The following is a 15,014-nucleotide window of genomic DNA, read 5'->3' on the forward strand; positions in this document are numbered from 1 at the left end:
CCCTTCCTAGAATGAGTTGCACAGCAGATGCTACTGTGATCTTGTTTGCACAAAGCTGAGATTGTTTCGGTAGGTTTCTCCACAGATGCATGAAATTCATACCTGTACTGGAAAGATCTTCATATGACCACTAGTTTCAATCTGGCTTTACTCCACACATGTGGAACTAATGAGCTCAATGTCTCTATTAAACAAGTGAGTGTACATACATAGTGCAGATACAGTAGCAACCTTTAGGCCAAAGATACTAGCTAGAAATATGCTCACAAACCCAACTGCTTAACCTTCCTATCAGCTTTCCATGTTCACCTATCCATACAGTTTTCCATTTGTGAATTGCTGGTATTTTACGTGGCCAAAGGGGAGGAAAGAAGACCTTTGTATAGAACCTATTTTTCTCATCCTTTTGGTTATAACTGCACACTACACATTAATTACAAAACAAGCAGATAGAGGTTAGTTTATTTGTATATGTAACACATATAAAGAGGTTAAAAAGTATAGCTGTTGTCTACCAGTTGTGGAAAGGACTGTGGCTATGCTTTTGAATGATTTAGCGTACATCACGTAACGATAAGGGCTAGAAATGTCATTAATTTGCTAGGGGGGTTTGTTTGTTTTTTCGTTGTTTCTTTCTTTGGTTTTTCATACATTGAAGTATCTTGCTACATTTACAAATGCAGTTGAATCACTCTGTAGATCCTTTGTAACAGTAAACCTATTACTCAACCACACATTTCAATGTTCAGGGTTAATACTTTCACCTACTGCAGCCTAGATTTGTGTAGAAATATAGCATGTAGGTTGCCCACTAAAAGCAGCTAGAGATTTTCCTTCATGCAACATAAAATGGAAATAAGATAATTTACCAATTTGCAAGGGAAAAATAAAATAGGGATTGTATCAGATGCTTCTTTCAAGAAGTTGTACAATAAACACATTTTTTTAATTTGACAAAGCTGTGTAAGCAATATACATTAATAAAATTCATTGACATAAATGACATGTTCAAACTGGGGCTTTGCATAGTCTTAAAAAAACCCAAAAACATTTCTCCAGATGGTATTAGGAGGTCTCACTGGGAAAGCATAATTTTATTCTTGACATGGCTTATGTGCTATATAAAAGGAGAAATTGTTCAGAGATTGAACAATAGCAGCAATGCCAAAGCAGTTAGCTTGTATGTTGGTTCTAGTTACGTCATCGCTCGCTACGTTTCTAGTTAAATATTTATGGAAGAGGTAACTGGTGAAAAATTCCTCTTATAAAATCACACAAATGTTGATTAGAATGTGGCTGTTTTTGGAGGTTGTGTAGTTCTACCTTGTGCTTGAAGGGGGACTACCACTGACATCAGGTCAGGCTCTGTCCAACCAGGTATTGAGAACCTCTATGGAGGAAGCTCCCACAGCCCTTCCAGGCAGTCCCTTTCCTGCAGCACTGCATTGTGGAAAAGCTGCTCCTCATCTCCAGCCCAGTCCTCCCAAGGTGAAACTTGTTCCTCCTCCTATACTGTAGCAATAATGAGAAAAGATTGAGCGTTTGGCTCCCACGTCTTTCTAACTGTCCTTTAAGAAACTGTAGTTTGCAGCTAGCACATCCCCTAGCCTCAGCTCCAAATGAGCTCAGTTCCCACAGCTCCTCTAGTTCATCTGGACCCCTGACCATCTTAGCAGCTGCCTAAGGGTCCTCTCTAGTTTCTCAGTATCCCCCTTGACCTTGTCGATAGGGAGGACATGCCAAAACCGGTACATTTATTACTGCCATGTACTCACCAGTGCTGAGCATAGGACAGTAAGAAATTCTTTTAATATGCAGGACGCAGCCATAGCACATGCCATAGCACATTATAGAGCTTCATTAGCTGTGCTAAGCACACACTGTTACATTACATACCTGCCAATTGCAGCACTCTTCACTGGCTTCTCATGCTGCTCTACTAGCTGATTGCCAGCCTGTATTCCTGCATAGTGTTTTTCTGCTCTCATAGTGTTGTGCTTTTTCTTACTGAACTCCATGAGGTTTCTGTCTTTTTAATCCTGAGCATAAGTGCCAGGAGTGGACCATTAAATGGTTTCTAGTTAATGGATTTGAGGGATATTCAGAGATACATTGTCAATCGTATTGTTAATGTGTACATTTTATCTAGCACTGACACTAGAAAATAGCGGAGCCAATGGGAATTTTGCATTCAACTTTTATAGCTGTCATTGTTTTGGCTGATGAGTTCTATCAAAAAATGTTGGTCCGGCTTGGTTGGACCAAGTCTTTTGCCAACACTTTACCAAGGTTTCTGGTAGAAAATGCATGAGTATCTTTAAACCAACAAGATTGCATAGTAAAAAAAAAAAGGAAATGGAATGTCTCAGGCTTTGGGAGAGTTAAAGTTTTGGCTGAGTATGAAATTTGCGAACTCAGTTTCCATTGGGTTCTGTAGCGCCCTGACCAACAGTTAGTTGTATTTGAATCTACTATTTTCTAACTAATCTTTCATTAACGTGTTAATGCTTGCTTTCACTGAAGATGCCATATGGATGAACTATCACAGCCTCCACTTGTGTGTGTCTTACTATCTGCTCCCTCACGTATTTTAGGTGATCATCACACAGCTCTATAGGATACAGTGCTCTTTTCTCTCCTGGATGTTAGGCACACAGGACCTTGGTGCCAAGGCTTGTATAGGCTGCAGTGCCCTCGCTCCTGTGAAGGTACATAACAGCAATGCTCTGACTTATCTGACTCAAGCAATGCAATTTAGATGTGGAAGGGAAAAAATTAATGTTAGAGGTGAAAAAACACCCAAGATAGCAAGGAATATTTACCTAGGAAGGGCAAGAGTTTGGTTTTTTTCTTGGTTTGTTTTTTTTTAGTTGTCTTATTTTTTATTCCTATCTGACAACTACAAGACCCCAGGAAACTTACTTAACCTTATCAAAGGGTACCTTTTCAGCTTTACTATGATCCATGATGCTGTTAGACTAAGACTTGCTCTATGAAAAATAATCCGACTTCTGACGATTCTTCTTTAGAAGCTAAAGCTGCTACAGTGTGTAAAAATGTTTATCTATGATGTGCACTGGTTGTACAAAAGTAGGAGGCAGGCTAATGAAACTCCCATTAGCTCAGATTTTACTTACATGACAAATTATTTCTTTTAGGGACAATTCTGTTGCAGTCGTGAGGAAGATACACCAAATGATGATCATATGGAGCAAAGAAATAAAAATATCCACTGGCATGTGAAACTTCAGCCTATATCAACTATTTTGCATCGCTAGTGCGGATGCCTTCTATTTATAAACCAACTTTGAAAATGTGAGGATTTTTTACTATGGCTATTAAGTGACAGTGGTCTTCTAATATCAGTCAGTAGGAAAATGTTTATTCCTTTTATTCCTTATTTTCTGGATAGCTCTCTGATCAGCTTTGCACATTTTCCATTTCACAGGCTGATTTTACTTCAACTAAAACTGTCAAGCAGTAATTTGGTTCTTAACTAGTTTTGTGGTGGTAAGACACAGGGTAACATAAAAAGGCAGAATTTATTGGCACGATTCATCATCATACTTTATTGCACACTCAAGCCAATTGGGCAGGAAATGTTATTAAATTGGAAGATGTATCAGAGCCTTCTGAGTTGGGCAGGATGAACACCTTAAATCTCTAGAAGGACTGATGTGCTCAGCTCAGAGTCAGTCCCCATTAATGGTTGCAAGAACGTAGATGGTGCAGGTTAAGCTTTGCAATGGAGAACAGCTAGCAGTGTTCAAACTGTGGCAATGTATGAGTTAAGGACTATTGTGTAGAATGCAAATAGTCATGGCAACAGTTATGCTTGCCTGTTTGTTATTCTGGGGAGCGGGGCATAATCGCATCAGCTTGGTTACTGCGTGTCATACGCTGTTATAACAAGCATCAGGTGCTGTTAGGGAAGTCCAGAATCCATTTTATTTTTGAGTAGACCGGTCAGTACTAGTAACCAGTTGTCTCAAAACACAAACAGGGGCAAACCATGGAATTACATGTCAAACTAAGAAGTAAAACATTGGAGCTTCTAAAGGGAAAAAGATTTTTTAGTGAAAGTTTAATGAAATAGTATGGGAGAATTAGGTGCAATTGGAGTTTCTGGTGAAATGAAACATATTTTGGAAAAAAAAAGCCTTAGTGGTAAGAACATACAGGAAGTATAAATATCACAAGCTCAGACAGGGAAATCTGTGAGATCATGAGAAATCTGGAGAGTTTCTGCATTATCTGTGGCTCAGCTGTCAGCTCCTGTTACCACAGACTGAAATCCTGAAAAGAAGTAGGGATTTCATAGTCAAACTGAGTTAAGATCGGAAATTCTGTGGTCATGAATGTACAGAGGCAGGAATTAAATTGCCTTCAAAGAAGATAAACCAGGAAGACACTCTCACTTTACAATAAATGGCTGCCAAAGAACATATAATTGTAAAAATGCAGAGTACAGTTTTATCAATAAGTTTAATTGTGTAAGCAGATCCAAAGAACTAGCTTTCAGTGTACTGAAAAAGTTGGGAATTGGGAAAATTTTGAAAACAAATTTGATTGCAATTTTTAACTTATGAAGTCTTTATATTCAAGCAGTTTATTCAAAAGACACATCTTATTCCTGGATTTCTCTTTGAATATTGCATAATATTCTTCCCATTTCATGTTAGCTCCATGGATAAACCTCAGTCTCAAATCTTTTAGTTTACTGGCTGCTCATGCTGACTATTGAAAACATTTGTAAGGATGCTTTTAAAATTCCTTTGAAGAACACCCATCAGAAAGGTAAAACACTGTGCCTCTTTTCTTAAGCAAACTTTCAGATGTCTGTTTCTATTTTGTTAAGCCCACAACTTCCATGAGAAAATACAACCACCAAAATATGCACGCAATATTTGCATTTTCTGATAATGTGTATTTATTTGTATCCAGAAATACAAATGTTGGGATCAAAATACGAATATAAATAGTATTCTAGACGCACAGCCCTACTCCTTAACACAAAGTAAACTGGAATGGATGTGAGCGATACGGGAAAGTCGTTGTCTGAGGACTTGAGGAGATGAAGCACACGGGTGTTTGATTTTTCTGGTTAGGTCAGTCTGGGAGATCACTAGGATGGCTATCTAACTTAGAATGACATACTGGTACTAGTGCTACCTGTAGTATTCAAGGCACATTGGGCACATAATTGTACTTTCATTTCACTATGACATCACAAGCTGCACTGCTAGCAAAGAAATCACATACCCCTAAGAAAAACTTACGAAAGAAGGATAGTTAGAAATCTAAATTTTTTGTGTTCTATAAGAAAGTTCAATTTGGCACATAGTTGGCAGTTTTATGTAATTCCTAAAATTGCACTAAAAAAAACCCAAGAACTTATGTTGTCATGTTGTAAAAAAATGTTTTGAGAACCATATATGGAGAGTTTAAAACAGGCTTATATGAGGTGTTTGATGACTGCTTTTGATAGCCTCTGACAGGGCTCAGATTCCCTCCAGCCTAGTGTTCCTACTTGCAACAGCCACATGTTGGCCCATGATTTATAATTGGTATTGCATGTGAGTATGGATGACATTAAAGTCATAAGACTCCTTAATGACTACAAAAGAGAATATGAGGAACTGATACTGTAATCTCTCTGCACGAGGTTTCCCACTGTTGTTCAGAGGAGTACTCTTTTGTGGAAGCTTATTTCTTTTGGAGAACTCCAGGAATGGCATACTTCCCTGGTCTGCCTGTGCAATAGTGTCAGATGCAATTATTTAAGCAGCTTTCAGTGAGTTCAACAGCAGCTCACATTTTAAGGATCTCGTGTGGTCTGCAAGTATGGAATGGACTCTAGCATGCTTGTTCCACATTCGTCAGCAGTTAAAATATATCAGCAATATTGTTCTGTTCATTTTCTATGTACAATTTAGAAATCTTACCTATTTCTGATAAATACTTTAAGAACGCAAATCACAAATCTCACTTTAAGTACTTAAGTTACAAATCTGCTCTACACAAGCTTTTAAGCCAGTCAATGGATAGTCAATACTTCCAGAACATGACCTGGTCTAGTTGAGGGTATCCCTGCCCATGGCAGTGGGGTTGGAAGTAGATGACCTTTAAGGTCACTTTCAACTCTAACAACTCTGTGATTCTATGATCCAAAGCTCCTCCTGTCTGCTTGTAAGAATATTTTAACCTAAACCCCTCTTCTGGTCAATGGTCTTGCTTGATGAGGAAGCTTTTGACTCAGACCTAGAGGCCTTTTCTTGAAAACTTGAAATCATAACACATTCTCAATAGCAAGCCACAGTGAAGCCATACCCAGCTTCACTCTGGGTATTATTTTGTAATACAGTACGTCCATACAGCTTCATTTCTCCCAAGCACTGCCATGGGCTGCAAGAAGGAAAAGAGACATTAGGAGACTACTTAGTGCTGTATTAAATACTAATAGAAGCAGCTGGATTTCTCTGTAAGAAGTTCTACGTGGCTGAGGCTTCTAAGTAAAGCTAACTCATGTGAGTGCATGACAGCAAAGAGGCTGTTGTGGCTCCTCTGGCTAGTGTCATTCATTAGCTTAGTAAAAGAATATCTGATAAATAACTAACTGTATCAATGCCTGGTTTGCCTGGTTCAGTCCTAGAGCGAGTCTACCCCCAGACATATGAATAAGCACAACCACGTCTTCTGCTGTCTTATTTCCTTCATAAATAGCAGATTATTAGAAGATCGAAATGCATGTTTTGATGGAAAGCAGAGAATTCTCAGGTGTCCAGCTCTGAGGCACTGAACTTCATGATGAATTTTATTTTTTAATTTCACATATATTCTAGGAAAACCCTTGAGTACTCCAGATGCACACAGACACTGTCTTGAAGACCCACAACAAAAGAGAAAAAATAAAAGAAAGTAAAACCTGTATGAATACATTATCACAAATCTTCAATATCTCCCTTGAGGAATGTCAGTGGTCACTAACCAAGTGCTTGAAGACAATCCAAAGTCAGTCACAATCCAAAGTCATTTAAAGAAACAGCTGGTAGGTAAATTGCATTATTAGAGCAATATTTATCCCTAATTCAGGACTTAGTCCTAGACAGGTTTATAGGATAGCATATCACTTCAAGTTATACACCACAGGTATGGTGTCCAAAAAAATTATTGTCAGAGCAAAGCAATTCAAATGGAGATTATTCTTTTTTTCTGTTAAAACATAATTTCTTTTTAGATATAAAATACAGGGTTTTCCTTTTTTTTTTTTTTTTTTTTTTTTTTTTCATCTGAAAGAGTGGTCTAAATGATAAAGAAAGTAGATTCTCTGCTTGTTTTCCAGACAGCCCATGGATCTCAGGGGAAAAGATAAAACTATTAAGGCAACAGTCTTGAAGTAAGGCTTTCCTTTTCACATGCATACTAGAATCCTTCAAGAAGACAATGTGGTGAGACATAAGAAGCTTTTAGGCATATAAATATAGTATAAAATTATAGTATACTTTTTTTTTCAGTATTTAAGTGTAAGTTTCAATGTAAGTTTTCAGTACGTGAGTGATTTTGTTCTTGCTAATTTTATAGGAGAAGGCAGAGAGGGAGGAAGATTCTAAAATTAACTCAGAAAAAAAAGCTATAAAGGAAAAAGAACTTCACCTTTCAGCTGTGGAAATGCATTCCCAATGCATAGTTTGGGTTTTTTGCCTGTTTTAAACGGTCTTCTGTGAAGTGACCTGGATGAAGTAAACATTAGCCTTGAGTATATGTTCTGCATGTCTGCATGTCTTGGTGGAATGAAGTTGCTGAGTGAAGGAAGGATTCTGCCAAACTGCTGAAATCTCATTGCAGTTTCCTTGCTACTTAGGAATTAAGAAACCTACAGACTGCTTAAAATATAAATAAAAATTGGACAAATGCTCAGTGTAAATGCTCATTGTTTAAGTTGAAGACATCTAGAATATTGGTCACTCACTGTAGTGCTCAGGAAGAACTCCAGCAAGGTCATTGGCCCCCTTTCTAACTCTCAGGCTGGGAATAGTATATACTTCGACATCAAGAAATGATAAAGGCACTAATGTAAGAGGCACAGAGATTTCACCATAAGCAAGAAGGAGCAGAATATCCCTTGAAAAAAGTAATCTAATTGGGTAGGCAGATAAGATTATGGGGTATGGCTTGCCTTTTCTTAGTGCTTTACGGAAACCCGGAAAAAGCAACCAATGGGGAAAGTACAGTCTGTTATGAACAACCTTTGTAAGTTGCAGTGGGTGCTTTGTTTTACAGCTTAGAAAGTATCACCAGCCCTCCAGATTCTGAGACTGATGAAATCTTAAAATCTGGAGTCTTAAAATATGGAGTCTCCCTGCCCGCAAAGCAGTACAGCAATTAGGTCTTTCCAGAGCTGCACCTGGTCGCTTGGAGCATGGGCAGGCCAGAGCCACTTTCCTAGGTGTATGGTGAAATCTGGTGTAAAAAGGAGGCAAGCATTCTTCCCTTCATGAAATAACCAATTAAGGCGAGCTGTGATAAATTAATGCAACAACATGAGGTGCTAGACTCTGAGACACATTAGGGCTGCAGAAGTGTTCGAGATGATAGCTGTCTATCTGAGCCATTTGGCATGATGCCTCCAGTTCCAAAAATATCATTTCCTATCAGCTAACGGCTCATGTGTCACTGCTGTTCCAGCTGATGAATGTGCAAACCACCAGTTGGATGATTTGGAATTAGCTGTTGGTAGTGGGTGGGAAGAACTGAATAAGAGGAGTAGGACAGATAAGAACTGCACAGCAATAAGAAATAATTTCCTCCTCCTCTTTTAGCTTCACTACTCGTTGCTGTCTCTATGAAGACAGTTCTGGCTTTTTTGATTATTTCTGCTGTAATTTTTAGCATGTTTATTGGTACGTACAATACGCCAATACACAGGTGGGAATCAGTGGAGGAGAAAATTAGCATCTGAAAGAAAAAAGACTATCAAAGTGCCAGAGGTGTTGTAATCTACAACTGTACTTCTTGATTAGAAAGTTACATTAAAATTGTGTGGTGTGTGGTGTACTTCAGTTCCACATTACTGTTTGAAATGGACACAGCGTAAACTAGCTGCAAGTTTCATACACTTATTCTTGGAAGAATCACTGTAAAAGAAGAAGCTGTCAATACGTTAGGCATCAGGCCAGGAGAACTGAGGAGACTCAGTTAAGCAGACCAATATTTTTATAAATTCTTAACTATCTTGAAAATGTTGCCCTAAATGCTGGAAAACATCCATCAGCTTCTAAGTGAAGAGAGGGAATAAGAAGTTTGATTTTAGATCTTCCTGGGAAAAGGAAGATCTAAAGTTAAAGTAAAAAGTTTACAAAAGTAAAGTTAAAGTAAAAAGTTTACAAAAGTATAAAGTTAAAGGAAGATCCTGGTTAGATAAACAAAGCCTCACAATCTTTTCTGTAACTTCAAACAGGAAGGAGTGTAATGTGAAGACACTTGATTTTGTGGTTTTACATACATATCCAAATCCATTCATCCCACCAGTAACTCAGTTCTGCCTTTCTCTGTTTCCTTCCTTTCCTTAGAAGTATAAAAAGAAGTACTAACAAAAAGAAGTAATTGAAGAAATGTAAGTTTTGAAAATGAAATTATCTTAGAAGAAAACGGTCCAAAATGCTAAAAGGTGGTTCTTGCATTTCTCATGGGGCAGTGCACAGAACTGTTGATTTTTTTCAATTCGCGAAAGAATATCTGGAGGTTAATAAAGATATACTTACCACTACAGAAGGGTATGGCACACGGATATATGCAGACCACATTATCTAGATGTCTAGAATAATTGCATTTTGATGATGCGGAGCCTAGAAAGCTTATCTTCCCTTATCTCTGGGTTTTCAGTGGTTGCCAAAGACAGAGCAGTGAAGCAGAGAGAGTAAACCAAACAACTAGGAGTAAGCAGAGGAATGCATTCTGGAACCTGCCAGACTGTGGCTGCTCACCTTCCGTATAAATAATTTTTTTGCACATAACCCCAGAACAGAATATATTACACCGTAGAATATGTCCTCTGCTGTCAATAAAAGAGCAGAAGCCAGTGATGTCTGCAGATTCTTTCTTGGTTAGGACCATGACAAATAGAACTAAATACTTCCAACTTCCGTTTATGAAAGCACCCAGAAAACAAAGGCAGTATGAAAAGACTTAGCAGAATCAGTCTTCCAAGGAAGGTTCTGATGGGATTGTATGCTTTTAGCAAGAATGGATAGCCATGAGCAGAAGTGTAAGAAAACTATATGCTCATCATCTAAAATGGGAACATTCCACTTCCACACTTACTCCCAGGACATTCACTCAAGTATGCAACTGCTAAATAAACCTCACTTGAGTTTTTCAAGATCTAACAGTGGAAGGTACCTTCTTGTGCCTCATCTGTTTCAATATTCCCACCAAAATCAATTGATCGTGCAGAGGGTTTGCAGGTTCAGGCCCCTAAAAGATAACTTTCAATTCTTTTATTTATTTTTATTTTTATTTATTTTGAAATATTTCTAATATTCTTTCAAAATATGGCTGAAGGTGGTTGTTAGAGTAGACTAATTCATAAATAGAGGCCAGGATATTCAACTTCAATTCGATCGCTTTCTTGCACTAATGAAAATATAATTCATGTTCTTAAATAAAATGCACACTTCCAAGTGCAGGATGCAGAGGTTTCCAGAGTAATAGATTTTAGAGTCATTTGCTACTGAGAGTTACCAAAACCTTCAGCACGTATTTTTAAATCAGAAGGTTATCATAGATTTAGAAGGCATCAGATTGGGCAGATTTTGCTAATAAACCTAACCCAAGTATTTCTTCTCTGTGCTTCTAATTTGAATTTTTTCAGTCCTTAGAAAGGACTACCCCACTTAAATCCAATTCTGTCTGATAATTTAGACAAGAGAAAAACAGAAGGAAGTATTTTGAATAACTACAATTAACTTTTGTGTATTTTTTTTTCAATTAAATCTCACTGGAAACACAGAGCAACAGCAAGAACAGACAGTGATGTCTCAAACAGCACAACAGAATTTCTGTTCTTTTAGGATTACCATTGAATTAGTTTTCCTTGTTTGCAGGATTTTCCTTCTGAGGACAAAAAGAACTGCTCTTCAATCACATCTACTACTCATTTTTTATCAAATATCCTTCAGAAGACAAAAAAACCTCAGAATTTTCTGTTTAGGCATGTTTTAACTCTAGTTATTTGTAACCATTTGTCATCCAAAGGGTAGTAACAAGCCATCGTTATTTAGTTTTGAATCTGTTTTGTTTGCTTAACAATAATTATTAAGACTGTCTGTAAAATATGTAATCTAGTTTAACACTTTAAAGCTAGTTTTTAAAAATGGATAGTTTAAGAATTTAATGCTCAAAAGCTTAAAAAAATACAAAACAGCTTTATATTAGTTAGTAGTTTAGGAAAAAATGAAAACGACATTTTCCTACATGTGGTTACTATTCCATGATTATTCCAAATGAATTCCCATAATGCCCTTTCTAAGTGAAATGAAAAGTGTTCAGTCTTCAGCTCAGACCCAGGGAACAGCTGCTGTGAGTAAGGACTGCAATATTTAATTTTATGGAAGGAACAAAAAATGTCCTTTGGCACACATGTTTCAATTTTGTAAAATAACTTTGAGAGAAAAAATAAGAATGCATGAGAGCACTTTTTAGTAAACTCTAATCTGAAGAAAGTCACATATTCCTAGTGCTATTATATAGTGATTTTTACTCATGGCCTATCAACTATGATCTGCTACAATGACACAAACAAGCAGGACTCTTGTCCTGCTTCAAGTACTTTAAAAATCAACGACCATCCTGTGTTTAACCAGTCATAAAAAAGACAGTTAAAAGCTTGAAAAATTTTAGAAGTTATGCCTACAGCTGCCTCAGTGATAGGCAAGACTTTTATTTATATCAAAATAATAGCTTTCTCATAACTCTTCCTTTTCACCTTAAGTTAAAACCAATATGTGTAGGTAAGTGGCTACTTCTATGAATCCCAGAAAGTAATGTCCATGTTTTGATCACACCAGACACATTTCCTACTGTCGTTTGGTGGTTTCTCTATAGCAAGGAGATCACCAATGAAATATTTCCCCAAATCTATGGGACATAGCTCAAGCAAGACTAAATACAAATGAGTGGTTTCATCAGCTTTGGCTTATTTGCCAGTGCCAGTTTATGTTGCTATGAGCCTCAGGAATATGGCAGCATTCTGAAGAAAGTATAGGAATGAAAACCAAAATTACATATTTAAATTTTGCCTGAATTGTGTATAACTTCTATGCCGAGGGAGAACAGTAGAGATTCTAATATACAGTCATTATTCATAAACATTGCTTACACTACAAATTCAATTGAATTTGGTAAGGATCTTTTCCTTAAAATGAACAGCAGTAAGGAGAGAATTTTTCCACACTTTTCTTTTTCAGGCAATTACATATTAGAATTCTTCATCAGGCTTTGTGATGGTGAAGGTTAATGTGGCTTTTATAATTTGTGATGAAACTGACAGTGTCCTTCACTTTTTCTCCACTTTTGCCATCTCTCCGCAGTGTGAAAACACAGCAGTCTTCACCACTACAGGCAACATTTAAAGATAGAGGTATCCAACCCAGTAGACCAGGTTAAACAGCAGGAAGGATGTAGGAAAGAAGACCCTAGAGTAAGAGTCCAGTTCTAAGATGTCTATGTGAATCCGTCCTCTCCTCCATGAGCCTGATTTACACTCTTCGTAACAACAGAAAAAGCTCTGGCAGTCTTTCCCATCCAGACATTCATAGACACACGCATCTTCAAATTCTTGCCAATACATGGCATTGTTCAATGTGATGACTGTAGTTGGTGGTCTCATATCAAGTACAGAATAATTCTGAGGAGAGAAAAAGAAACCAAAGTTTTGATAAGCCTCCATGGATGATACAAATCAAAATTAAGAATCATGAGGAAAAAAAAATAAATTACAGTAGCTGAGAATAAGAGGTTGATAGTGTAGGAATCTGGGGAGCATCTTTCTTTCCCTCAAAAGATGCCTTTTCAGCTAAAATTTCCACCGAGAGATTGCGGAGTAAAAGTTAAATAATTCTAGGTGTATTTCGTGTTTGGGTAACTCAAATAATAATTTTTTCATTCCACACGTAGGAGTTCACTTGCCTGTCAGAATGCTATTGCCAAGTTTCCTTAAACATTTGTAGCTACTACATTTAAGAGTGGATTCTGAAAAATAAGGAATATGACTCCCCCCCCAACATTTAATTACAGAACAATCTCCACCTACTGTAGTTTCATTTACTGCCTTTGAACTTTACCATAATTTATAAAAACAGATATGGTCAACAGATAGTGATTATTTCACCACAGGATTTCAAAATGCCACCCCTAGGCGTTGTGCCCTTTAGTGTGTATGGCACTAACCATGCTCAGAAATAGGATATTTTGATATAATGTATCCTCACAGCACCACTCACTCCTACAGACCTCTTCTTCTTCAATATACTCCCAATTCGCACTTTGTCAGCTTTTCTATCACACCATTTCCTTTTCATGAAAGGTGCTTTCTTACAACAGTCTCCTCTCTCATCAAGCCACCCATTGTATCCTCACAAATGTCACTTCTTCTACTGGCATCACTAGGAAAGGTCTGATCAGACTCACTGTCTGTCTGCAGCACCCTGACAAAGCAGACTCCAGCCCTGCCAGTGCAGTTTTTTCCACCTCAGGGGACCTTCCTCTCCCTGTGATTGCACTGAGCATTGCCTCCGCCTGCAGGAGCATGCTGGGTGTCCATTAACAATCTAGTCATACCTCTGCTTCACGCCTGCTTGCATTCTGCAGGATGATCTGGGCCCCTGCTTCCACACTTACTATACAAAGTGCTCAGCATTTCCTGTTGAAGGTGGTGGGGTGCATCTGAAAACTCTCACTCTGGATGTGAAACAGATCAGAAATAGGACTTATGTGCCTTGGTGGAAATTTTCCTTTTTCTATTGACTTCATTTTCTTTCTACACGCCCTTTGGTTTGGCACACAATACTACTACCCATCTCATTAAAAATGCTGGTCTCTGAGCTAAGGATTTGGTGTGGCATCCTTCTGCTTAGATGCTGGCATCTCCAACACAGTTAACTACATTTGAGCAACTGTCCTATGGTATCCAGCCAATTACTTCTAGGACTCAATTCATCTCATCATAAGTAAACGGCTAAAATCTCATAGGTGCATTGTGCTGTGGACTGTAAATATATTGCCGTTTAGAAGCAGATTATTCCAAATCTGTTTGTTGTGAATGACTTTATATTTGAGATTAGATGACAGAAATTACACCCTCATGGTCTTCTCTCTCATTTGTAAAGTTTCAAGTGCCTGGCTTTGGAGGTTTACAGTGTGCTGTATATGGAAAAAGGCTAAGATTATTGCACAAGCAATCATTTTTTGACTGCAGCACTCTGGAGAGAAAGAAAGCTATGACTAAAGAGTACATGGATTTCTGCTATACCACTGTGACACATATTGTTCATTTATTTCAGTCTTTTATGAAAATTTCCTACCCAGGGACTGAAATTTTCTATGCCTCGCTATAATATTTGTAATAAAAAGAAGTAAGGTTAAGTTAGACCTCTCCAGATGATTTTATATGTGAATATAAATAAGTGCCCTGGTGCTGCAAAGGAAACCTTCTCATCTATCTATAGCCTGTTTTTTTTTCTTATTGTTTTATCAACTATCTGCTCATGACAGAAGAGAAAATAAATGCCCTGATTAATTTGGTTGCTTATAGGGGTACTGAAGTGACTAGATATAAGGTGAAGGTGGATGGTACCCACTGAGTCCTGTGCATCTTGCTGAGCTGGGGTTGAGAGGAAATGGGTGCACAGCCAGTGGGCACCATCCCAGTACCCAGCATTGAAATAAAATTGTTTCAGACAACATGCAAATGTGGAGGTTTCTCTAGGAGAAAAACAATAGTGGGGATTACCTGAGCA

The 15,014-nt window shown here is 37.8% G+C and overlaps 1 protein-coding gene across 4 annotated transcripts in view; it reads right to left on the reverse strand.

Moving 5' to 3' along the window:
- Nucleotides 1–10,105: 10,105 nt before the first annotated feature.
- The window catches only part of GABRG3 (gamma-aminobutyric acid type A receptor subunit gamma3), a 320,210-nt gene continuing 315,301 nt past the window's right edge, over nt 10,106–15,014 (reverse strand). For all 4 annotated transcript variants that reach the window (XM_065677618.1, XM_065677619.1, XM_065677620.1 and 1 more), the window contains one exon: nt 10,106–12,904. In XM_065677618.1, coding sequence (XP_065533690.1) covers nt 12,626–12,904 — 279 coding nt within the window. In that variant the 3' untranslated portion in view covers nt 10,106–12,625. The remainder of the gene's footprint in view (nt 12,905–15,014) is intronic.

The sequence above is a fragment of the Lathamus discolor genome, chromosome 4 (genome assembly GCF_037157495.1).
Source record: "Lathamus discolor isolate bLatDis1 chromosome 4, bLatDis1.hap1, whole genome shotgun sequence".
In the NCBI taxonomy this organism is placed as follows: Eukaryota; Metazoa; Chordata; class Aves; order Psittaciformes; family Psittacidae; genus Lathamus; species Lathamus discolor.